The following is a 26,073-nucleotide window of genomic DNA, read 5'->3' as shown; positions in this document are numbered from 1 at the left end:
ACTCATGGTCTGGCCCGACATAGCTCGGCCCGGTCCAACAAGGTCTCATTTATGTCAGATCCGGCTCTCATAACAAATGAGTTTGATATACCTGTCTGTCTTAAGGTCTCCACACCAACAATAAGAAAAAGCTGAACCCTATCAAATAATGGAAGCAAAACGCCATGCAATGTAGATGTCTTACTGATTAGCAATACCTTCATCTTGTCAAAATTCAGTTTCATTAGGCTGGATGTTGAAAGAGATGAGGGGATAAAAAAAAGGCATTTCAAAACCATGATGTAAAGGGTCTTTAATTTGTACAGACTTCACACAAATGCCTTCTGGGGGAAAAGGGGGGGGGGGGAGAACAGCAGTTTCCACTTGAGATGATAAATGCCAGTAGCTAATGAAATGTCTCTCCAGCACAGCAGAAGGTACAACAGGTCCCTTAAATAGCAAGAGCAGAAGAATGAGGAATAAGTAAACACAACCTTTCAGTTTCTGAACTAAAGGCTGTATTCAAAAAGTTACTCATGAAATCACATCAGCTTTTTAATGCAGACTCGGCCCCTTAAGAGCTGAAGATATGCTTCAGTAGATTGATTGGAACATATTAAATATACTTTGGTCACCATCTTCATATATTAGATTGTATTTTTAAATGCTGATAGTTTAAAGTTGTTTATATTATATTTTATTGTTATGATTATGTTGTACCCTGCCCTGATCCTGTTTGTGGGAAGGGCAGGCTAAAAATCTAATAAATCAAATCAATTCTGCAGGTGTGAGTGTGAAGTTGTTTAGTATCTGTAGCAACTGAATTGCATAGGCCATATGCTGACAATTCAGAGAGCATAGAAAACTAGAAGGGCTACAATGACAGGAGCCAAACAACACAACTGATCGCAGAACAAAACCAACTATTCATAGATTAAATTTTGTAAAACTCTTGACATCTAAGCCAACCTAGCACAATACAATAAGAACAGAAAACTCTACTTCTGAGACCCACTCAAAAAAAGGGGAAAGTTGATTGACTGAGAGTGAAGTACAAAACTGAAAAACTAAGCAGCAGAAAGTCTCTTGCCATATAAAGTGCCTATATGCTTAAACAGGATCTTTAATGGGACACAATCACTATTCTCAGTAAGTTTAAGAGAACATGCTAGAGAGACTGAAGGATATAAAATTCCTCCTAAAGTGGGTAATATAACAGAAGATCAAGCACATTTACCATCATAGCTATAGAGGGCTATGATATATATCATAGATATAGAGGACTATGATCTATGTAGTGCATAGAAACTAAAAAAAAAAAAGATATCCAAACTGCTCAAAAACCATCAGGCGCAAAGATTTCGGCATTCAAATATGATGAATATAACAAGGGATGGCAATTAAGCAAAACTAGCATTAAACTACTGAATGAAGCTTTTGTTCTGCAATTAGATGTGTATCTGTTTCTTTCTTTTTTAATTAACCTGTGGAATGGTTTGTAGAAGAAAATTTACCATTGTGAATCTCAACGTCAATTCTTCTAAGATTTAGTACAAAATCTTCAATAAATTATAATTTCAACATCGTATCTTTTTTTTTACTTCAAGCATCCTTAAGGCAACTTCATTTAAATATAATGACTGCTTTTCCTGCTAAGTTTTTCCACAAACATTAGGAATATGGCAGACTTGAAATCAAAATAAATATATGTATGAACAGGTATAGGGACCAAGTCTAATACTAAAATAGGATATAATCACATTCTCTCAACTTCAGCTTTCTCCAATGGAAAAGAATAGCCCAAAACAAATTACATATACTATTCTCAAATGCATGTTACATCCATGGGAAGATTAACATTTTCATCAATTTACACTTCACAGCACCAAGATGTGGCAACTAATTAGTTTTGGCAACTAATGGATTTGTTTTCCTCAGAGTAGTTCTGAACTGAAAAACTAATCATTGTCAGAATCCAGTTCACTGCAGACAGGGGTATGTCAGCTACCTTCTCTCAAGTGTAACCCCTCACCTCCCCACAAGGGTTTTCACTGAAAAGCCCAGTCTCAAGACTCTCCCAGGAAGCCTCCACAGTACTCTTCCTCCCTAGAGAATGCAGAGGACCACTTTCCGCACACATGAGCCTTTCTGGGTCTTGTCATAGATAGTATGAGATTCTCTCATTCATAGCTAAGAATGCAAGTGCCAAACTAAATTATTCTTTTAAACTGAACAAACCAAATTAAGCATTGTGATAAACCACATGCTTTAGCTAATAGCAACCATATGCTTTAGCTTATAGCAACATAATCACTAAAGGTAGTCCCTTGTGCAAGCAGCAGTCGTTTCTGACTCTGGGGTGACATTGCATCACAACGTTTTCATGGCAGACTTTTTACAGGGTGGTTTGCCAATGCCTTCCCCAGTCATCTACACTTTCCCCCTGGCAAGCTGGGCACTCATTTTACCGACCTCGGAAGGATGGAAGGCTGAGACAACCTGAGCCGGCTACCTGAACCCAGCTTCCACTATCATTGAACTCAGGCCATGAGCAGAGTTTGGACTGCAGTACTGCAGCTTACCACTCTGCGCCACGGGGCATAATCACTACTAGCAACAAAACCACCAATTAAGTCATTTAATATATCTATAGGAACTGAAAAAAACTCCAAGATTTAGAGCATTCAGACAAAAGAAAAGCAGAGAGAAACAGAAGAGTGTGCAGCTTACAGCAATACAAGGTCCTAGATATTTTGAAGCTTTTCCACATATGATGTAAGATTCCAATTAGTCCCCCCAAATACCTGAAGTATCATGCTCATGAAAGAAACTCTACCTAAAGTTTGTGCTAGATGCGTACATATCCAGGAAATAACATTAAGGGCTTTTCTAATGTTTCTAATTTCTGCTTAAGATGACAGCTGTAGGAGCAGTACTAGATAGAAACACACAAAAATTGGTCAAATGATCATCACACCAATTTTTGTATGACATTACAAAGTGCTCTATTCTCTAGCAATTTTCATACTACGTAAAACTAGTGTAATACTGCCTTTGGAGTGCAATGACACACAATGAAGGATTAAATCATCTTTTTCCTGGTTGCATGATAAAAGAAATAGTTTGACTGCCACTGATATCATAGTGGATCAAAGGACTTTTATTTTCACTTGCAGTAATCGTCTGCTCATTGATACTGAATTTCAGAATGCATTGAAGATCCTACAGTTGAATATGTGAGGGAGCGGGAAAACAAAGAGTTAGCTTCTTCCCACTCTGTTCATTGTAGAATTCATGTACTGCAAGACATGGGTCCTTTTTTGTTTAAGTGTTAAAATGTAACCCACTTGAGGTTGGAAAAAAAACCCCTCTTTAAATATCAAAGCCAGAGCAGAACTATTATGTCAAAACATATAAACCACTTTGAAATTGAAGTTATTGGACATGAGATACTCCACCTTCCTTATAAAGCTCAATATTACAAGGCTAAAAGTCAAACTAATGCATAAATATTCTCCAGCATGATAGTTACATCATTTCACCACCAAGCATTCTAGCACCAAGCGACTCTCCTTGCTACTTAGGTTCAGAGAAGTTGAAGCCATGACCGAAGTTGATTGTTCACCTGAGTGCACCTACCTGCTATAGGGATCCCTCCTAGACCTGTGCTGTGTTGTGGTGGGAGATTCAAGTCCAAGAAATTACTATTTGAAGGGGGATTTGCCGTGTGGTTCAAATGCATGATGTTATTGCGTGGGAAGGCCATCCATGGATAGCGAGCTGCTTGGCCTGGAAAACTGAAGGAGTTGTAAACTGCTCGATGCTGTTGAAACTGCGGGAACCTCTGTGGCAAGACTGAAAATGTGCTACTGAGAGAGTTGGCATTTGCGGGCGCAGCAGGATGCAGAAATCCAGAGCCTGACCCTTTGGCGGTTGTAGTGTGTGGGGAAGGGTTCTGGAGAGACGTGGGCGAGAGGGAGGGTTGGTCTTGGACCGACAGTTCCTTCTCGATCAGGTCTGCTAAGGCTTTGCGGGTGATATCAAAGGGATCAAACCCCAAGTCATCTTCTTGCTGTTTGGAAGAACCAAACCCAAATGCCGCTTGCCAGTCTGTAGAGGAGGATACTGGGATGGTTTCTGTGGAGCAAAAAAGAGTGTTGAATACAGCAGTTTAGTGGGCGGGGGGTTGTAAAAAATAATTTATCTTTGTCAAAATACTAATTTATTAGCATATCAAATAAGGGCTTGGATCCAAAGTTGCATTAATGCAGCACAGATGTAGAGTGCTTTTTCAACAGCTTCCCCCTTCCCCACCCATTAACTTTATCAGGGTGGTCAAAACTTGCTTAATGTAAGAGCCACATAGAATAAATGTCAGATGTTTGAAAGCTGCAAGGAAGGAAGGAAAGAAGGCAAACAGATGGAGGAGAGAGGGAGAAGTGGAAAGAAAACAACTTTAACTGCATTCTCCAAGCAGATAGCTTGGCTTGGAGAAGTGATTAAAGAGACAAACGTTTTAACATAAAAAATACATATATTTAAATTGATAAAACCAGTTAAATTTAAACAAATTACAACCCCCAATGGCATCTCATTAAAATGCTATGTGTTCAGATTGCCAGACATTGCATTGGGGGTGGGAGGAGCCCCCAATAGGGGTGAAGGAGAGAGGTGCCATCCTATGCATATAGCATACATTGAGTTGTCCTAATTTTTTGCTGGGGGGGGGGAAGGGAGAATTCAACGGTAATGATACTACTGTGTACATGGGGGCAGTAGCAGATTAAATTTAAGAACCGCTGTTCTATGGTAAGCAAGTATTATTTACATACAGTTGACTCCATTTACTTTGACCACAGATTTGCATTTTCTGGGGAACACATCGTCTCTAGACCCGTTCCAGTTGAGTTTCCGCCCTGGCCACGGGACCAAGACTGTTCTGGTTGCTCTAACAGATGACCTCCAAATGCAGCTGGATTGGGGCAGGTCGGCACTGCTGTTATTATTAGATCTCACAGCAGCGTTTTACTCAGTAGACTATGACTCACCAACTTGCTGACGTGTGAATACGTGGGCTGGCCTTACAACGGCTCTCCTCTTTTCTCCATGGATGGGGACAAAGGATGGTACAAAGGATGTGTCCTCATGACACCCACTGGTTTTTGGGGTTTCTCAAGAGGCACTCCTCTCCTCAATGTTGCTTAACAGCTACATATGTCCCCTTGCCCAGCTGGTACCGAGTTTTGGGCTAGGGTGTCATTAATAAGCAGATGACACTCAGTGGTATTTGCTGTTGGGTGACTGATTGGCCTCAATCCTATCATCCCTGGCTGAGGATGTGGAGGCCATAGTGGGCTGGCTGAAGCAGTGTAGGGTGAAACTGAACCCCTCAAAGACGGAGGTTCTGTGGCTGGGGGGACCGGGGTTGGAGCTGGAGTTCAGATTGCCTGCTCTCGAAGGGGCACCTTTAACACCAGCACCAACAGTCAAGAGCATGAAGTGACCTTGAATGCCTCTCTTTCAATGGAGGCCCAGGTCACACATATTGCTAAAATGGCATTCTTCCACCTATGTCAAGCCAGGCAACTAGCTTCCCTCTTACCTCATTCAGACCTAGCCATGGTAATCCATGCAACTGTCACCTCCAGGCTAGATTACTGTAACTTTCTCTATGCTGGCCTACCCTTAATTTTAACCTGGAAACTCCAACAGGTCCAGAATGCGGAGGCGTGAGTCCTGACAGGAACGCCACGGACAGCACACATTCTACCTGTGCTGCGCCAGCTACACTGGCTTCCAGTTGAGTACTGAGTTAGATTCAAGATTTTAGTTATGACCTTTAAGGCCTTGAGTGATCTGGGGCTGGCATAATTACGGAACTGCCTCCTCAACTATGTCCCTGGAAGAGCATTAAGCTCTACCAGTTGAAATCTACTGTTGATCCACAGCCCCAAAGATGTCCAGCTGTCCTCAGCGAAGGCCAGGACTTTCTCAGTCCTGGCCCCGACCTGGTGGAACCCTCTGCCAGAAAACACTAGGGCCCTGCAGGATCTTTTACAATTTCACAAGGCCTGTAAAGCAGAGATTTTTCGCCAGGCTTTTGCTTGAGGACAGCAACGGCTGCTGAGCTGGTATCCCCCTCGCCCCCTCCACTTAAGGGGGGAACTGCTTCCAACACCTAGAAAGGAGAACTACAGCACATTATAAAGAATGTCCACTGGGTTGCAACTCCTTTTAATTCATAGGGTTTTTTTATTTATGAGTATTTTTTGTTGTACATCGCCTAGAGCCTGGCATTGGCTGGGATGAGGTAATTCACAAATTTAATAAATAACAACATTTATGACAGTACGACAACTCATAAAAAGTACCTTTGCAGTGAAATTAACATGGCCTTTAACAGTTAGCTGTGGTGCCAGATCACAAGTGTTTTAACTGAAAAGCAGTCCAGAATGCTCCCAGGAAGTTGTAGACAAAGGGAGAGTCTGAAGACAGTGTATTATGGCTTGAAGTACAAGACACAGTAAACTGACATTTCCAAATACCTGATGTGAAGAGGCTCTGTGGTTCTGGTGCCATGGGCCAGTCAGTAGAAGTCTGCGGGGAGCTGGGAAATGGAGGGAGTCCACTTGGAATTGGGTTGGGATGTCGGAAGTTGTCTGAGAAGAGAGACTGTGACTCTGTTATAGCTCCTTCAAAGGGAGATCGTGCACTGTGATTGGATGAACTGATGGGGATGGCTGAATTGGATTTTGATAAACCAGGAGGTGGGGAAGGCGTGTCACTATTTGTTATCTATGAGGAAGACAGCAAGACAAAATAAGGCATGCTTTTCATTTAAATTATGTTTCGATAGTGTAGCTTAAAGATTTGTTATCAGGCTATTCTATCAACTTTATATAGTCAAAGCAAACTAAACTTTCTTTTAACACAAACACCTTGGTTATTATTAAAAGTCTGTTTATACTACAGCTGGCATAAAGTTTGCACTCAAAAACAAAATTACAAATCACTAGTTGTCAAGTCGTACCTGTTGTGAGTTATCACAATTTCCTATACTGAGAGAATCTGAAGGTTTGTCGATAGGGCTAAAGAGAAAAAAAAAGAAAATTAGCACATAAAAGAGAAAATGCAAAAACAATTATTCTGACAACCTGCTCTCCTGACATTAATATCTCTAATTTATGGAAATTAAAAGAACTTTCTTCTGACTGTTCACCTATTTGTCCCACATATACCCTATATATATTCCCTGTTCTACTTGTACATTTTATTCTTCGGTGCAACAAAATAAGGCCTGAAATGTGCCAGCAGGCATCTATCCACCCTCCACCCCAACAATCACAACTTCCTGTACTCAGGCTGCCTACAATAAGCATGGGAAAAGAGAGGCAGGAGAAGAAGGGAGCAATCAAATGCGCCAACCTTGACCACTGCAGACAAGGAAACCATTCTCCTTATCAATCATTTCACTTTCTAACCAATGGGAATACTGAAGCAATCTCTACCACTCAAGTACAACAGGAGACAAAATGGAGCTCCAGAGGTTGCATATCTATCTGCCTGTCAGATAAAGTTAGGACAACAAAAAGAGCTGGACAAGAGGGAAGGACAAGACAACAGCTGGGATGAGGACCATAAAACAGCAAAATCAGAGAATGGACTAAAGTGGAAATGGTGACAGTAGGAGAGAGGCCAGATCAAGGGCTGTTAAAAGCTATGTGGATAAAAGGCCAGGCATGCATGCTGTAATGTGTGGTTCCGGCTGAGGTTCAAGCATGAATGTATGCCTGCATCTTTGCCTGTAATTCTAAACACATCAGAATTTGAGATACAAAGAAATCAAGATGGCAAACAATGAACTGGCTGGCTTGAATGTTCTACTGCAGAATAAAAACTTAATAGCCCTACTGGATCAGACCAGAGGTCCACACAGTCCAGTAACCTGTTTCACACAGCAGCTAACCATTTGCTCTAGAGGGCCAACAAACGGAGTACAAAGGCAAAGGCATGATGTTGCCTACTAACACTGGTTCAGATATTTGCTGCCTCCAAATAGGGAGGTATCCCTTCAGCCACCATGGCTAGCAGCCACTGATGTATGTGTCCACCATGAATCTAAGTCCCTTTTAAAGCCATCCATGCCTTTGACCCTATTATAGCCAATGGTAGTGAATTACACAATTTGCTTACTCCTTGAGTAAAGTAGTCTTTCCTTTTGTCTGTCGTGGATTTATTTGGCCGTTGACTTCACTAGTTTCCCCAATGGCTAGTATTATGAAAGAAGAAGCAAAAGTTCTCTATTTTCTCCATCCTATTCATAATTTTATAAATCTTAATCATGTCCTTTCTTGTCTTCTTTTCTGAGCTAAAAAGCCTGGGATCCATAGGAAAGGGGCTCCATCATTCCGGTTGTCCTCTTCTGAACTTTTTCCAGCTTTGCAATTTTATCTGACATACTGCAACCAGAACTGTACACACTATTCCAAATGAGGTCACATCATACATCTATACAAGAGCATTACAGTACTAGCCATTTCATTTTCAACTCCTTTTTAAAAAAATCCTCATATAGCGCTACCATCGCATTAACAAGCTAAGTAAGTAGGTGATTAAATAAATTACTATACATTGCCTGATGAAGGAAATATGCAATATTGTCATACTGCTTTGTGACTGAATACACATCAGAAGGTCTCAGAGCTGAACAAACATATCTAATAGGAAATCCACCAGCTTGGCCACTGACAGGTCCACAGTCCTCAATGGTGCAATAATTTACTAATAAGTGAACAAACACAAGATAATTTGGCTTTCAGGTCCTAATCTGACCCTGCTATAGTCAGTAAACGTAGAAGCATTGCCTGTATTTTAAGCATGCACATCCAACAAGGGCAGACATATGGCAACTACAGAGACATTAATTGCTAACCAAATAAGGAAAGCTCAAAGACAGCTACTTCCATTATTAAAGAAACAACAAAATCCAATTGGGGTTAATAACTTTTTAGCGAATTTAGCAAAACTTTTCAAATGCCTTGACAACACAGACTTCTGAAATACAATTGCAGATAAATATGAATCTGCCATCTCACCATGATTACCCATCAGCTGAGAAGGACTGACTGGATAAATTTATTTAAACTACAGTAAGGTAGAGCAAGCTTTTAGAGTACTCTGTTCTAGTCATTTATTTGCACTTCACCAAAATGTTCCAGAAAAACAGCATCTTAATATATCATTGTAGTCTTCTCAAGCTTTGAGGGAAGCAGAAAAACAGCTAACCAAATATTCTAACTGTGCTACCACTTCATGCCACGTTCCTCTAGGACAAGTCCAGATGCAGTTGACTAATTATCACCACAAGAGCAAGGCCTATAGAAAGATAACAGATTCAGAGGCCTTTGAAGTAACTCAGCAAAATAGCATGTTCTTCTGTTAAATAACGCCTGTCATTAAAGAAATATTAATACAAATTAAATAGAACTTAAAGTTATACTAATTTAAGTCCAACAGCAGTTCTAATAGCTCAGAAAAGCCTGATAGCTTCTAATAGCCCAGAGAAATTTAGCCCAGAGAAAAAGGCTACATCAGACCCGGCCAAATTGGCTCATTACTGGCTGGTCTCAAACTTGCCCTTTCTGGGCAAAGTCATAGAGAGGGCTGTGGCGTTGCAGCTACAGAGTTTCCTGGATGACGCTTCCACCTTAGATCCATTCCAGTCCGGCTTCCGCCTGGGCCATGGGACAGAGACAGTATTGGTCACCCTCATGGATGATCTCCGGCGACATCTGGACCAAGGCAGTGTGGCGGTATTGCTGTTGTTAGACCCATCAGCTGCGTTCAATACGGTCGAAAACCGGCTACTGACCTGCCGCCTCGCCGACGCAGGGATTCAGGGGCTAGCCTTGCAGTGGCTTTCCTCTTTCCTGGAGGGTCGGGGACAAAGGGTGGCGATTCGGGAACAGCTGTCCCAGAGACACCTACTTAATTGTGGGGTGCCTCAGGGGGCAGTTCTCTCCCCAATGTTAATTAACATCTACATGCGCCCCCTTGCCCAGATTGCCCGGAGATATGGGCTGGGTTGTCACCAGTATGCGGATGACAGCCAGCTCTATGTATTGATGGGCGGCCGAACTGCCGATGTCCCTACAAATTTGGACCGGGCGTTGCAAGCTGTGGCAGATTGGATTAAGTCAAGTGGGCTGAAATTGAATCCAGCGAAGACAGAGGTCCTTTGCGCGGTGGTCTGGAGGGAGGGATCTCCCTTCCAGCTTTTGACGGTGCGCCACTGGTACCAGTGCGCGGGGTCAGGAGCTTGGGAGTGCTACTGGAGTCTTACTTGACAATGGAGGCCCAGATAGCAGCCACTGCCAAATCCGCCTTCTTTCATCTTAGGCGGGCGAGGCAGTTGGCTCCCTTCCTGGAACGCAATGACCTGGCAACAGTGATCCATGCAACGGTCACCTCGAGGCTAGATTACTGTAATGCCCTCTACATGGGGCTGCCCCTGTGCCGAACTCGGAAACTGCAGCTAGTGCAGAATGCAGCAGCCAGACTGCTAATGGGCCTACCCCGGTGGGAACATGTGCGGCCTAGGCTGCGGGAACTGCATTGGCTGCCAATTGTATACCAAGTTTGTTACAAGGTGCTGGTTATTACCATTAAAGCCCTATTTGGCCAAGGACCTGCCTACCTTAGGGACTGCCTCTCTCCATATGTTCCGCAGAGAGCACTATGATCCAGTTCACAAAACCTTCTGGAAGTACCTGGGCCAAAGGAGGCCAAATTAAAAACAACCAGAGAACAGGCCTTCTCTATAAAGGCACCGCAATGGTAGAACCAGCTGCCAGAAGAGGTGCGGGCCCTACGAAATCTTAACCAATTCCGTAGGGTATGCAAAACCGCCCTCTTCCAACTAGCCTTCTAAGATGGAACTTGGAATAAACATCACGCCATCATTAATACAACTGAGATAGTAGCACTATTAAATTATATTTTAGACTGTTTTTAGATTATTTAATGCTTAATTGTTAATTGTACTTAACTGTATTCTCTTGTTTTATTGTTTTAACATGGCTTTTGCCATGTCTTGTAAGCCGCCCTGAGCCTGCCTCGGCGCGGAGGGCGGGGTATAAATAAAAAATGTATTTATTTATTTTATTTTATATGGAGTTGACAACAATCAGTACTTGGATGGGAGACTGCAGGGAAGATTGTGGCTGCTATATAAAGGAAATCAACAGCAAACCATCTCTGCTGATCTCCTGCCTTGAAAACCCCCAAGAGTTTGTTGTGAGTCTGCTGCAACTTGAAAGTGCACAACTACTACTACAAAATTACAGAAAGCTGTACTATATAGTAAACGTCCTTGTATATAACATTTAGATTAAGGTTAGTCAATTATATTTTTTCATTATCTAACAAGAATTTTTCCCCAAATGGCTAAGCCCACTCATAAAGAGAGATACTCGGGACTAGGGATGGGCACGGAACATGAAAATGGTGGTTCATTTCATGGTTCATTGTATTACCAGATTTGGTGGTTCATTTTGTTTCATGTTTTTTGATTTCATGAACAATTTGTGGTTTGCTCAGTCCAGGAAGGCGTGGAACGGCCCCCCGAGAGTGCAAGAAAGTGCAGTTATGCTGCAACATGCCCGGCATAATGATGTCACCTGGAAGTGCTGTTATTGCACTGGAAGAATCTCCCAAATCTTATTTCACTGGATGTTCCAACAATCCATCATTTCCATAATCATGCTGTCACGGAAAAATTCTAAGTTGGCCCCTTTATGAAAACAACCCTTAAAATTTGCAGGCTATTCATACATTGTTGAAGCACTTAAAATCACTTATTGACTATTAACTTTGTAGAAGTCAGCTGCCAGAAGAGAATCTAGGTCACAAGAGAGTTCATCTAAGGAGAATCTCAGATGGAAAGATGGGAAAGAAGCATATTGTCAAGAAAGATGTTTTGGTTTAACTGAAGATGGGAAATTCCTGATAGCAAGAATTTCTCATCAGACTTTATCTGAGCCTAGTTTGAGATCTAAGAGAGATGGGCATTAGCCAGCCAACATGGGAGTCCATCTGCACTAGCAGGTGGTGAGAAATTGTCAAAGTGACATTAGCAGGCAAGATATTTATCAGAGATAAGCATCTGGGTAGAGAGGGGTCTAATGAGAAGATGGAAGAGTTCTCACGGCAGAAGCTATAAAAGCTTTGAAATTTTCCCTTCTCACTGCTTTCTCCTTAGAGAGCCAACAAGACTCCTCTGGGGAGGTCAGCCATTTTGGTTAAAGATCTTTAACAAAGATTGGGTTGATAGAACTTAGAGAACAGAAATATTGAGAGCTTTAAAAACTTAGCTTATGATATGCTTAAGCAAAATCTTAGAATCTAGCAGGTGTAAAATTGTATAAAACTTTCTAACTAGGAAAAATAAACTGGAAATTGTTCTAAGAGTCCTAACTATAACAGCAGTGTGTTTAAGCTTGTTATCTTTAACTGGAAATTGTTTTGCTTCTTTTACAAGCAGCCTGAATTTGCTGTTTTTAAAGATCACTGAAAAATAAAGTCTTATCAGTTGTGTGGAACAGCAACTCTGTGTCTCATGTATTAGACGCTGGGAGAAAGTTTTGTTTTGAGAATCTGTGGTAAGGGAAAGCGTTGGTGTAATTATAAGAGAATATAAAAAAGGAATTCCCCAACACATGCATGTTTTTAAAAACTGCCCTAATTCCTATTTATTACATGGTCTATCAGACGTCATTAAATACAGAATGATGGTAAATGATAACCTTTGCCTTACCAGACAAAATATGCACATTTAGAAAGAATGTACAGTACCAAAAAATCACTGTAGTATACTATACAGACAATTGCATCATTAAAGTTTGATTTTTAATGACAGCAGCTTTGGTTAAAACCAGAGCTTTTTCTGCCCTGACCCCAGCCTGGTGGAACATGCTCCCACATGAGATCAGGACCTTGCGGGACCTTCTACCATTTAGCAGGGCCTGTAAAATGAAGCTGTTCTGCCAGGCCTTTGGCTGAGGTAGGGCGCATCCAGTAAAAAAGTTGGAGGGTCCTGCTGAAGACACCACTTCTATGTAGCCCAGGATAAATATAGTCCAGCATCACCAGTATCTGAGATTATGTGCACAACAAATCGTACAACTGTTTTTAATTATCAAATATATTTAAATAGTTTATGAATTACTGTCTGTGATTTTAATTATCGTCTATGATCTGTCCTGAACCCACTTCCAAATAAATAAATAAATAACACTAAAAGAGCTAGGATGTCTGGCTCTACCAGACATTGTTTGGATCTCCTTGCTAAACTATGCACAATGCCATACGATAAGAATAATAAGGTCAAATTCCAACTTTTTAGAGACATGCCTTAATTTGCTTCAAGCTGCAGCAATTTCAGACTTTCAAGTTCTTGAATCCTTGAGGATTTTTTGTGACATTCTCCTTTGTCCAAATTGTAATATTTTAGTCGAATTAAACACCATCATTAAAACATTATATGAGTATTACTCTGTTTGAGCCGTTTTTAAAAAAAGTTTCAATTGATAGGGTTTTTATAAAAGTTGACCTGTAGAAGAAAAACTAAGCATGATTTAATTTTGCTGCATACATTTGGTAAACAAAATAGTATTTACACTATGGCATAATAGAATATTCCCAGTCATTTATTTTCTTTCTCTTTGCTTTAGAATGTATGCTGCGTACTGTCCTCATTAATCTTCCCCAGGCTTTGGAGTTTTATGAGAGACTGTATGTTGTATCCAAGAAATATTCAGTGTAGCTATGGTTGCAGAACACAAGCTAAACTACTATACTTATTCCTATTATATAGGTTTTAACCTATATTGGTGGTAGGTGGAAGTCCCTCAAGCCGGGGACAGTCAGCAGATCTTGCTTGGCAGAGTGCAAGGCTCTCCAGAGCACATATGGAGAGGCATTCCCTAAGGTATGTTGGTCCCAGGTTGGACCACTATGTCCTGAAGGCCCGTGTGGATGTGCCATCCCAAACCCGTTTAGGTGACGAGCGTATTTTAGCTTGCCCGCAGAATCTGATGGATCCAATACGGTTCCAGAGGGAACTGCGGGATCTCTTGCCCCCTGGCGATTCGCTTGATGACATGGTCGAGTCCTGGCAAAATTGGCTCACCATGGCCATCGACAAGATTGCTCCTCGGCACCCTGGCTCAAAGATGGCACCGTAGTACAACACGGATCTGCAGTTGATGAAATGGAGGCTCAGACAGCTAGAGAGGCAGTGGCAGCATACTCACAACGAAGCGACCAGAAGATCTTATAGAGAGTATATGAGATCCTGAGATGGCAGTCAAAGTCACAAAGAAAGCTTACTTTGCGGCCAAGATTGCATCTGCGAATTCGCGCCCAGCTCAATTATTTAGTATCATTCGGACTCTTACAACTCTGCCGCAAGGCAGACCAAATAATAAGGAATTGGATATTGGCTGTGAGGCTTTTGCAACTTTCTTCGCAGATAAAGTCTCATCGCTCCGCTAAGACCTCCCCGCCACAATTGAAACAGTATGTGAGCTCGAGGCTCCGTGCCTGTTTTCCGGATCAGCTCTAGTCAGTTTTACAGCACTTAGCTTGGAGGAAGTCGACAGAATCCTCTCTACTGCGCGCCCAACAACATGTGATTTGGACCCCTGCCTATCCTGGTTGACTAAAGCCCCTTGCCCAGATTGTCTGGAGATTTGGGCTGGGTTGCCATCAGTACACTGATGACACCCAGCTCTATCTGCTGATGGATGGCCAGCCTACCTCTGTCCCAGAAAATCTAGTCCTGGCGCTGCAAGTCGCGGCAGGGCGGCTCAGGCTGAGTCGTCTGAAGCTGAATCCGATGAAGACAGAGGTCCTTTGTTTGAGTCGTGGTGGTCTGGGAAGGGAAATCCCCCTACCAGCTTTCGATGGGGCACCATTGATATCGGCGCCCAAAGTCAGAAGCTTGGGGGTGCTACTGGAGCCCACACTGGCTATGGAGGCCCAGATAGCAGCCACTGCAAAATCCGCCTTTTTCCACCTTAGGCGGGCACGACAGTTGGTCCCCTTCCTGGAGCGCAGTGACTTAGCACCTTGAGACTAGACTACTGCAATGCCCTCTGCATGGGGCTGCCCATGTCCTGGATCCGGAAACTGCAGCTAGTGCAGAGTGCAGCAGCCAGATTGTTACTGGGTTATCTCTATATGGGAACACATACAGCCAGGACTGCGGAGACTGCACTGGCTGCCAATAGTATTCCGGATTCGCTACAAGGTGCTGGTTATTACCTTTAAAGCCCTATACGGCCGAGGACCTGTCTACCTTAGGGACAGTCTCTTCCCATATGTTCCCCAGAGGGTACTTAGATCTGGATCGCAGAACTTACTGTCAATCCCCGGGCTGAGGGAGGCAAGACTGAAGGCTACCAGAGAAAGAGCCTTCTCAATTGCGGCCCCCCACTGGTGAAACCAACTCCCAGAAGAGGTAAGGACCTTGCCCAATTCTGCAAGGCCTGCAAAACAACTCTATTTCGACTGGCCTTCAGCCCAACTATGTAGATGCCCAACATTGCTGAACGTACTGTACCAACTTTAGCACCAAAAATTGTTTTAATTTTTAAACTGTTTTAATTACTTGATAACGGATTACTAATTTAATTGTTTGCTTATTGTTTTTACTGTTTGATGTTAAACTGTTGTTAGCCGCCCTGAGCCTGCTTCGGTGGGGAGGGCGGGATATAAGTACGAAGAATAAATAATAAATAAATAAAATAAGGCTTTGAAGGTCAATACCAGTACCTTGAAGTGGATCTGGTACTTAACTGGCAGTCAATGTAATTGGCATAGTGCTGGCTGAATCTGTGCCAGCACAGGCAATGCTGTCAGCAGGCATGCTGCACAATGAGTGGCCAGATCAACCACAAGGGCAAACCCACAGAGAGCAAGTTACAGTAAACAAGCCTGGAAGTGACCATTGCATGGGTCACTGTAGCCAAGTCCTGGGCGGAGAGGTATGGGGCCAGTTGCTTGACCTGCTGAAGATGATAAAAGACAGACCTGGGAACTGCAGTGACCTGGGCCTCCATGGGGAGTGAGGCATCCAGGAGCACCCCCAGGCTCCTCACCTGCTGGGCTACCACAAGCAATGTGCCATCCAAGTGGGTAGCCTGATTCCTGACTCAACTCCTCCCAGACAGGTTCAGAACTCCTATCTTTGCTGGATTAAGTTTCATCTGGCACTTCTGTAAACAACCAGCCATGGCCTCCAATGCCATAGTCAGATTTTCTGGGATGGAATCTGAGCAGCCATTCCTCAACAGTTAGAGCTAGGTGCCACCCATGTACTGGTGACAACCCGGCCCAACCCCCCAGACCAGCTGAGTGAGGGGGCACATATAGTTGTTAAGTAACACTGGCAAGAGAATTGCCCCCTGCGGCACTCCACATTCAAGTGGGTTAAGCAGGGATACTCTCGCCAAGCACTACCCTGTCTGATTATGAAGAAAGGAGGAAATCCATTGCAAGACAGACCCCTGAATTCCTATTTCAGCAAGGCAATGGCTCAAAAGATAATAATCAACTATGTCAACCGTTGCTGTCAGATTTAGAACAGAAATGCTGACCCGCCCTGATCCAGGTGTCTTCAGAGGTCATCTGTAAGAGCGACCAGCACTATCTCTGCCCTGTGTGGCTAGCACTGAAACTGGACTGGAATGGATCAAGGATGGATGTGTCCTCCAGGAAAGCCTGGAGTTGTTCAGCTGCTACTCTTTCAGTTACTTTGCCCAGAAACGGCAAGTTTGAAACAGGGTAGTTGGTAAGGACCATAAGGTCCAATACTGGCTTTTTCTAAGATTGGATGAACCACTGCCTCTTTCAACCCTGCTGGTAAAGTCCCAGAAGAAAGGGACAAGTTGATAATTTTTCCAAGGGGGGACCTGAATGTCTTCCCCGCAAGCTTTATCCAGCCAGGAAGGGCACGTGTGAAGGAGGCAAGTGGTTGGCTTCACAGCTGCTAGGACCCTGTCAACATCCTCCTGAGAGTCTCAGCTGAAGTTGGGCCTGAAAGTGGGCAAGGGGCTTCCAGTTCCTTTACTGTATCAACTGTGGCCAGGAAGTCCTGGCAAGTGATAAAACTTTATCTGCAAAATAAGTTGCAGATGCCTCACAGCCAATATCCAATTCCCTACCATTTTGTTTGCCTTGTGGCAGTGAAATAAGCAAATAGTTCTAAACAACTGGTCTGGGTACAACTTCACAGATGCAATGGAGGCAGCATAGTATTATCTCTAAGTGGCCTTCACTGCCATCTCAAAGACCTTCATAAACTTTCTATAAGATATTTTTGACACTTTGTCAGTTCTCTACCACACACACTCTAGCTGTCTCAGCTCTCATTTCATCCTCCTGTACTCCGAGGTATACCATGGAGCTGCTTTGGCCTGAGAGCGAACAGGGTGCAGGGTGTGTGTGTGTGTGTGATTTCAATGGCTTTGGAGAATCAAGAATACCAGTTCTCCACCAGCTCATCTAACAAGCCACCAGGGGGTACTGGGACCCACAGAGCATCCTGAAGCTGCTCAGGGTCCAGTTGGCTCCACAGCAGAGCAGGAATTTACTTGCTGACTAAAAAGGGAGGATTTGGTGTGTTCAGCCGAACCTAAAGGGCAAAGTGGTCTGACCAAGGGACTGCATTCACAGTCATCATCATGAGGTCTGATTGATGTGTGGGAGTTGATATAACTGGGAGAGTCCCAGCACTTCCATTAACAATACTAGGTCCTTAGCCTGAGAGGATGTTGCATCACTGATGTGAATGTTGGAGTCCCCCAAAACTAATAATCTGGGGTACTCCATCGCCGGGTCAGAAACAGCATCCAACACACCAGGTAGAGTATCTGCTGGTGCGTTAGGCAGACGGTACACCAGCCAGATAGCCAAACTCTCCTCCGTCTCCCACAGCAAGCCAACACATTCAATGTCAGCAATTTTGGGGGCAGTGAGTGCCCTAAAGGAAATAGAGTCTCAAATGAGCAACACCACACACCCCACCCCCACGTTGTCCAAGACTGGGGAAGGATAGAGAACTCAGGTGGGACATGTTTGTTAAGGGCAACTGTTTCGTCCTCCTACACCCAGGTCTCAGTCACACAGACCAGGTCTGTATTGTGCTTTGTGAGAAACTCTCACAGAATGCAGGTTTTGTTGTTTAATAGACCTGGCATTAAGCAACACCAATGTCAGAGATGTGTGATAAGTTCTAGCCCCACAACCCACTTTCCTTGGTATGGGAAGCAGATGGGAAGAAGTCTAAGCATTTCCACATCTATGGCCTCTTTCATTCCATTTAATGGAATTAATGAAATACCATTCCACTCAATGGAATATGCACCACTAAGTGGCAAGCTAGACTTGTTTTTAAGGCTAGCTATTTAGAGAGTTTGTGATGCAGTATATCTTCATATATACAACATCAGTCTATTTCAGAATTAAAACTACCCACAAAGTATGAGTTACAGAGCATCGTGTGTGAGCAGACATTTCCAGTTTTGAGGAGAAGGGGATTACTAATTTCTCTTTCCACATATAACCATGTTGAATCCTGTTTGGATGCGTTCGCTGATTTCCAGGAGCAGTTCATCAGGAATTCCAAGGGGCTGTATTACTTATTAAAATACTTTTATACAGTCCTTCTCGTGTGTCTCAAGGCAGATTACCATTCCAAATAAAAACCATACATAATTAAGTCCCATTTAACACACCCCCTTGATGTCTTCCAGTCCAGCACAAAATGACTTTACAGCAACTTCCAAAGATGGCAATCCCGTCACAGTGTCTAGAGAGCCAAGAATGAAAAAGACCTGACTCTGAAAGATGCGAAACAGACAATTATAAGTGGAAGGACAACTAGTTGCCATTAGAGGGCCATAATTGGCATACAGGGACACAGGGGAAGAGACTGTCCTTCAGAGATGTGGTTCTAGACTTTGAAGACTGTAACTTGCAACTTGAATTGAACCAAACAAACTCCCAGTGTAGCTGTTTTAAAATAGATTAGCCTATTGGCTGGCCCCTGACAATAACTGGGCTGCTGCATTTTCAAGTAAGTGCAGTTTCTTGGATGTCTTCAAGAGCAACCACTCGTAAATAGTATTATAGTGGCGCAACTGCAAAGTTACAAGAGTGTGGATTAGCATGTGTGACTGAATCTAAGAAAGGAGAAATCCAGTGGACCAGATGATGTTGACAGAAATCACATGCTGACATGCTAGCATACTTCTTAAACGGGAACAGTTTAAGAACACTATGAACACTCTTGTAAGCTCTCAAGCTATTCTGCAAATGCCAACTCTACTTCATGAAAAACAAGTGGATACTGTCCAAAGAATCAGCCTTCCCAACCAGCCTTGCAGTAGGACGAGGGTCCAAAAACTTCAGCTGAATCCTGCCCAGGGCACATACTCTGAAAGTATTCATCATATTCTTGTAGCTGAAATATAGCACACAAAATTATCTAGCAGATGAAATATCATTATACAGTAATTCAATAATGCTGAAGTACTCTACAGTAGAAAACCTAAAGCAGATTACTCACTTCTGAACAGGACTTCATGAAAGGTAGTGTACAGTATTTTTGTCAGAAAATGACCGCGTCTTCCAGCTGACAGATCAAGATGAGTAGCCATGTTAGACTGTCTGTAGCAGTAGAAAAGAGCAAGATTCTAGTAGCACCCCAAAGACTAATAAAATTTGTGGTAGTGTACAAGTTTTCATGAGTCACTGCTCACTTCTTAAGACAGCTTTAAGGTACTACTGGACTCTTATTTTCTTCCAACTGAATTGCACTTTCCAGAAGTACTCACAATGACCTCATGTTGAAGTCTGGGATATCAATTTAGTGTAAAAGTAAGATGAGGTATTAATTTGTTAGGCTGAGTACATAAGTTACTGATGAAGCATCATTCACATCAATAATGTCTAAACCAGGGGTGTCAAACTCATTTGCTATGAGGGCCAGATCTTGACCTTGTTGGGCCTGGCCATGTGTGTCATAAAATGTAATGCCAGGTCAGGAATATAAACTTTATAAAGGACACAGACACACACACTCAGCCTAATCCACGTCACTAACTTGCTGAGCCTTAGCCAACAGGAGGAGAGGCTTGGCTCAGGAGCTCTGCTGTGTGATTGAGAGAGCCTGGCAAAGCTAGCTCTCCTTTCTCCACTTCCTCCCCAAGGGAGGAGCTTTGCTCTGTAGCTCCTGTGTGATTGAGCAAGCCTGGCAAAGAAAGTCATGATGCAGAAGGAAGCAAGAGGGAGAAGGAAGCAGATGACAGTGAGTTGGGGGGCCTGAAAGGAGCCCTCTGGGGGCCTGATTTGGCCCCCGAGTCACATGTTTGACACCCCTGGTCTAAACACAAAGCATGTGGGAGAGGCAACTAACAAGGCTGCTTCCAGTAGTTCCACTTGGTTCTTGCTTATAAACATTACTGATCTGTCAGAAGATTGGATCACACAGAATCAGCTTCTACACTGCAAAAGTATCAACTAAGCTGTAGTTTGGCTAGTTTGGGGTAGAACTGAAGCTAGCGTAGAGGTGCTATACATGAGAAAATGTATACTATGGCTCTAATAAGCAAAAAGCTCTGTAATGTTTAAGATGCAAGAGAATTCTTTCAGCATTCAATGAAATCCAAAGACCTTAAGAGGGAAAACTGATTAGCAATATGTAGATAATAGTTTTGCTACATGTGTTATTTTTGGCACTACATCTCAATTTGGCATCTTGTTGTAATACCAACATATCTGGATGAAGAACAGAAAATTTGAAAATATTCAAATGTGCCAACCCAGTTCAAGGAATTCAAACCAGTCAACTAAAGGCCTCCTAGAAGTTCCTACAATGCAAGAGGTTTTTTTCCTCTCCTTAGAGCACACTGAAAGTTGTTTGCTGAAGAGAGGTACTTGCTTAGCTAGAACACTGACCCAGAAGGCAATTGTTCAAGATGTCTCACTCTGCTCAAAATCTTACCTTTGGTCATCATTTGATAGCCTAGACATGGGCTTCCCCTGAACAAACTGCCCATTAGGGAAAAATGTGCAGTTTTTCATCAGGTTTAAGGAACCCTCTTAGTGGTTCAGGTTCACCATTTTTCATTTGTAACCTTGAAAAAAACTGAATCCAGCTCTCCTAATAGAGGCTAAAGAATCATCCCTCCACATCAGTGAGAGAGAAAGAAAGCTAACTAAAGTATAAAAGGCAGCACAATTACCCGAAATCTGAATCTGGACCATCTGGAGTCATGTGTTCTGGGTCTGTGCCATTTTCTAAAATAGGAGGTGTTTTCCTGTGTTCCATTGTTAAGCCGTTGACTGATTTACTTGAACTCTGTAATGATGGCCAGGCATCTTTGTTATTACTGTTGGGTCTGGAAAGAGGTGAGAGTAAAAGAGAGTTGAAGTTATGAAGGAAGTCTCAAATTGAAACAGTGGGGAAATTATTCCTCATGCCACACAGGAAGGTGCAGAGGAATAAAGAGGTCTTCAATACAAATTAAGTGTTGGTAGTTAAGATGGTTGGAATAAACTTCGCTTCTTAGATAAGATTGTTTCTACTTACATTTGTGCGCTTGTAAAATTATAGGCAATTCTGACTATCAAGACACAGGTTATTAAAAGACTGTTCTTTATCTCAAGGATTTCTAGTGTTATGAATATTAGTACTGCTTTGCTTCCAGCTGATATGCAGTGACTGCAGTGATCTTTTGAGGATTTCCCCATGCTATACTGAAAACATCACAGTACTACAGTTTACCTGTTTTACTGGCTCTTCTCCAACAATAAATGGATCAAGAAGAAACAAGGCTTATCTTGCATTTTTGACAATTCCCCCCTCTTGCTACAGACCCCTGGCCACCTTCACATGCAGTTCTTGGGGAATCCCTCACTTTGAGGGCATTTTGGGCTGCAACAAAGAAGAGGAGGCAAGGAAGTTGCACTCCACTGACAAAATCTTTCTGTCAGCAGAAATTTTAAGTGGCATACAAGCACTCATATGAAACACCACTTCAAAACCAATCAAGCCATCAATCTAAATAAATTATATTTAATTTTCAAACAATGCTGTTGTCTAACTTTCACAAAAGTCACTATAAGATGATAAATAGATATCAAATCATGGTATCATATTTATCCCCCCTCCTTTCAAATGTTCATATGCTGTTGTCTAAATCTTTCCAGATTTTAATGTTGAAAATGGATAACTTGATTTATAGTTCTCTAGTTTTGTACAACCCTTGAATGTTATTTCCGATCGGCACTTTTGGCAAGTGGGAGTAACTTTGCCTATTGCTTGCACAGAGGCTTTCCAGATATAGCAAATGTGAAAAAAACCCTTCATGTAATGTTTGTTGCCAGCAGTTTTCCCACTTTTGACTGGAGAACCATTTTACCTTGCCACTTTACCTTTTTACTGCTTTTAAAGAACAAAACGAAATTCCATGCTTACTAATCAAGAGCAGGAAATTCACTCTCATTAGAGTTACTGCTGCAAGAGCAGCCAAACCAAAGCATCAAAACAGATGTCATGAATCAGGATGAGACAAGAGTAGCAAGAATTTGTCATTTGTTCACCTTTGTACAACTTTTCAAGCAATTTAGGACCTTGCAATATATACCAACAGAAACTGAAAAACTTATTGAGCTAGCACAGACAATTCAGATACAAACCAATTCAAGTAAAAGCTGAACCAATCCCCACTTTATTTTGCCAGCCAGATAGAACATACATATGCATTCTACCTTCAGCCTTCTAAAATCCATTTGGGACATTTTCATTAAAGTGGCCAGAAAGCCCTAGATAAATTCTAGCAACTGAAACTACTCAGCACCAAATTTCAATTAGAATTTCTTATGTAGTAAACTGTTTGCTTGTTCCTTCTTATGTTGTAGTGTAATCAAGTCTCAGACCACTCAATTGGAAACAGTTTCTGTTAATCTCACTGGATGTAGTTCTGGTCTATTTCAATCTTGTCTACCTTTGAAGCACATAGTATCCAGAGCATATAAAGCATCATCCCCCAAATGAGATGACCACAAACATATAACTGAGTTGATGCATATCTAAATGCCCAAAGCTACATTTTCTGCAAGAGTGGGGAAAAAATCTGAGCCCCGTGTAATTCCAATTCTGTTAATTGCTCTGCTTTTACAAATGTTCCTCTAGATTTTATTGTACGTAAAGATTCTTCTGTTTTCTGGTGGAAGAATTAACGTTGACCCCCAAATTTTAGTAGATGGCAAAATGGTGTGAGATTCTAAAATCCCAAACAGGACTGCTCTTGAAATCCTATTTGAAGATTTTCCCTAGTAAGAAATCTTCTAAGAAGAACAAAATCAAATTGTATCCATCATTTATTTGTCACAGACATCAAGCTCTGAAGCTCATTTATAGACAATTATTTTTCCATTCATTCAATAAGATTTCTGTTCAGCTATTATAAGGCAGAGACTTAGCTGGAAATGATGCCAGTTCCACAACCACCTTCACTCAAGAGGTATTTTGCAAGAATCAAAATAGTTAATGTAGACCCTGAATATTAACCACAGGCCAGCAAACCAGTTAAATTTTCCAAATACAGAACACTACTTAAATTCCTATTACGGCTTCTCTAAATGACTTCATACAGAACAAACTTCAGTCACATATTGTTAGACACCTAAGTGTGTAGTATATTGTTTGCATCTATTAGCTAACATACTTAAACAAGAAAAGCATATGATTCCACTAACATGCTCAAGTAAAAATACAAGCATTAATTTTGTATTTCAGATGAGACCTTCACGGTATTTTCACCTTCACAAAGCAAAGCTGAATCAATCTGTTCATACCTTACTGTGTAATTTTCCATCATACTGTCCAGTCTCATGTTCAAATTAGAGACAGGCCTTCCAGATTTCGTAATTACAGATACTACACAGAGATCATTTACGGATAAATTTAATGGTAGAACTACACAATTCAGAGTATTCCCACAATGTTAAAATGCAATGTTTTCACTACGTATACAGTGCCATTGAAGAACCAGTCATTCCTTTATGTAAAGACATGCACAGGTATTTGAAAATGCTGCATACATCTCTGTAATGATGCCAAGGGAGTAAAATGCTGTGTGTGCTAGCTTAAGTTGTAAGGCAGCGAAGCAGAGTACTAAGAGAGGGGGGGGGGGGGGGGAAGGAATTTGATGGGAAACTTAAAAAACGCACCGGCAGAGCACCTGTACTTACGTATCATACCTCTGCAGTGAAGTAACTTTGTTCTTGTTCTTGTCAACTGTGTTTGTAGACAGCTGAAGGAAGTTGGGGTTTAACTTGTACAATTCTTGAAGCAACTTCTGCTCATATTCTTGATGCTTACCAGCCTGGGGTAAACAAAAAAAGTTAAGAATCTAATGTAACCTAACAATTTAAAAAATACTTCCACGTGCTGCAAATTAGTTTCTCAGCCTCAAACAATGTAATGTCAATTTTGGAAGGCACAAATGCAGTATCAAAGTTATTTCAAGGCAGCCCGACTCATGTCCCCCAAAGCACTACCACCATAATAGTGCTGCCTTCTAACAAATATCACATCACCTTCGTTGTGACAGGAAAGAGAAAAGCCTGTCAAGGTCATCCTATATCCTGTTTGTCTTCTGTATTTGCAACCCCTCCCAATTTAGTATCATCTGCGAATTTAATAAGCATTACATTTCTGCAAATTTAATTTAATAAGCATTAAATTTCTGCAAGCTTCCATGTCATGTGGGGATTTGAACCTGGATCCTCCAGTTTCTAATCCAACACTTTAACCACTACACCACACCTTCCGTTATAAGAAGTTCGAAGCTAATTAACAATATGAAACATAAATCTCCCATCCACCATAGTCATTCCATCACCAATCTGCCCTGTGTTAAGTAGCTGAAACACAGACTTAAAATAAGAGACAGAAAAACTTTCTAAAAAAGGGGTGTCAGCATGTAATCCAGGGGCCAAATCAGGCTCCCAGAGGGCTCCTATCAGGCCCCTGAGCAACTGGCTGTCATCTGATTCCTTCTTCCTATATCTTGCTTCCTTTTGCTTCCCAGCTTGCTTTGCAAGGTTTGCTCAATTGCACAGGAGCTACAGAGCAAAATCTCTATTTTCTCCATTGGCTGAGGTTCCTCCCTTGGGGAGGAAGAGGCGAGGGCAGAGCTTAGTTTTCCAGGCTCTCTCAATCACACAACAGACCTACTGAGCCAAGCATCTCTTCCTACTAGTGACTGAGGCTCCTCCCCCCAGTTCCATGGGGAAGGAAGAAAAGAGCCAGCGCTTCCTTTGCCCAGTTCCCTGGATCCCAATGGAGAGATCCAAAGCAAGCACCTTTAAGACCAACAAGTGGTCTTAAAGCATGTTTTAAGTTTGAAAAATGTTTAATTGTGCTTGTCTGTGTCCTTTATAAAGTTTATATCTCTGCTACCTAATCTTAAATAGGTACATGCACACACGTGGCCCGGCCCAACAAGGTCTCATTTATGTCAGATCCGGCCCTCATAACAAATGAGTTCAACACCCCTGTTCTAAACAGAGATGCAGTGCACATTCAAGCACCTGCTACTGAGCAGGATGTACAATCTAGTCTGTAAAAAAGTAGAAAAGACACAGTTGTGACCTATTTACAAAGAACCAATGACTTCATGTCTATATAGGAACTCAACTGGGATGTACGCTCTTAAGACTGAAACACTTCATTGCAGGATACCATCATGCACAGTTATCCCTAGATAAGAAAGAACTATCAGGAAACAAAAGAGGATTGAAGTGGCTGTATGCACCATGATCTAAGCATAAGGATGTGCTGCTGGTGACCAAGATCAAGATAATCCATACCACGATATTCCCAATTACTATGCTGGGATATAAAAATAGGACAATAAAGAAAGCAGACAGGAAGAAAGTTAATTCAGTTGAAATCTGTTGAAGAATTTTATGGACACTGTGGACTGCCAAAAAGACAAATAAGTGGGTTCTAAATCAAAT

General features: G+C 42.1%; 1 protein-coding gene across 8 annotated transcripts in view; it reads right to left on the bottom strand.

Annotated features, from left to right (window-relative positions):
• Positions 1–26,073, bottom strand: part of CNOT4 (CCR4-NOT transcription complex subunit 4) — a 79,455-nt gene that overhangs the window by 14,633 nt on the left and 38,749 nt on the right. For 2 of the 8 annotated variants that reach the window (XM_060245265.1, XM_060245261.1), the window contains exons 7-11: positions 24,310–24,434; positions 21,288–21,443; positions 7,010–7,067; positions 6,525–6,774; positions 3,619–4,116 (exon numbers count right to left, since the gene is read on the bottom strand). In XM_060245265.1, coding sequence (XP_060101248.1) covers positions 3,619–4,116; positions 6,525–6,774; positions 7,010–7,067; positions 21,288–21,443; positions 24,310–24,434 — 1,087 coding nt within the window. Of the gene's footprint in view, positions 1–3,618; positions 4,117–6,524; positions 6,775–7,009; positions 7,068–21,287; positions 21,444–24,300; positions 24,435–26,073 lie in introns of all 8 variants that reach the window. The other 6 variants (XM_060245260.1, XM_060245264.1, XM_060245262.1 and 3 more) reach the window with 3 other exon arrangements.

Source organism: Heteronotia binoei, chromosome 8 (assembly GCF_032191835.1).
Source record: "Heteronotia binoei isolate CCM8104 ecotype False Entrance Well chromosome 8, APGP_CSIRO_Hbin_v1, whole genome shotgun sequence".
In the NCBI taxonomy this organism is placed as follows: Eukaryota; Metazoa; Chordata; class Lepidosauria; order Squamata; family Gekkonidae; genus Heteronotia; species Heteronotia binoei.
Note: the sequence above shows the minus strand (reverse complement) of the source record. Positions and strands in the feature narration are given on the sequence as shown.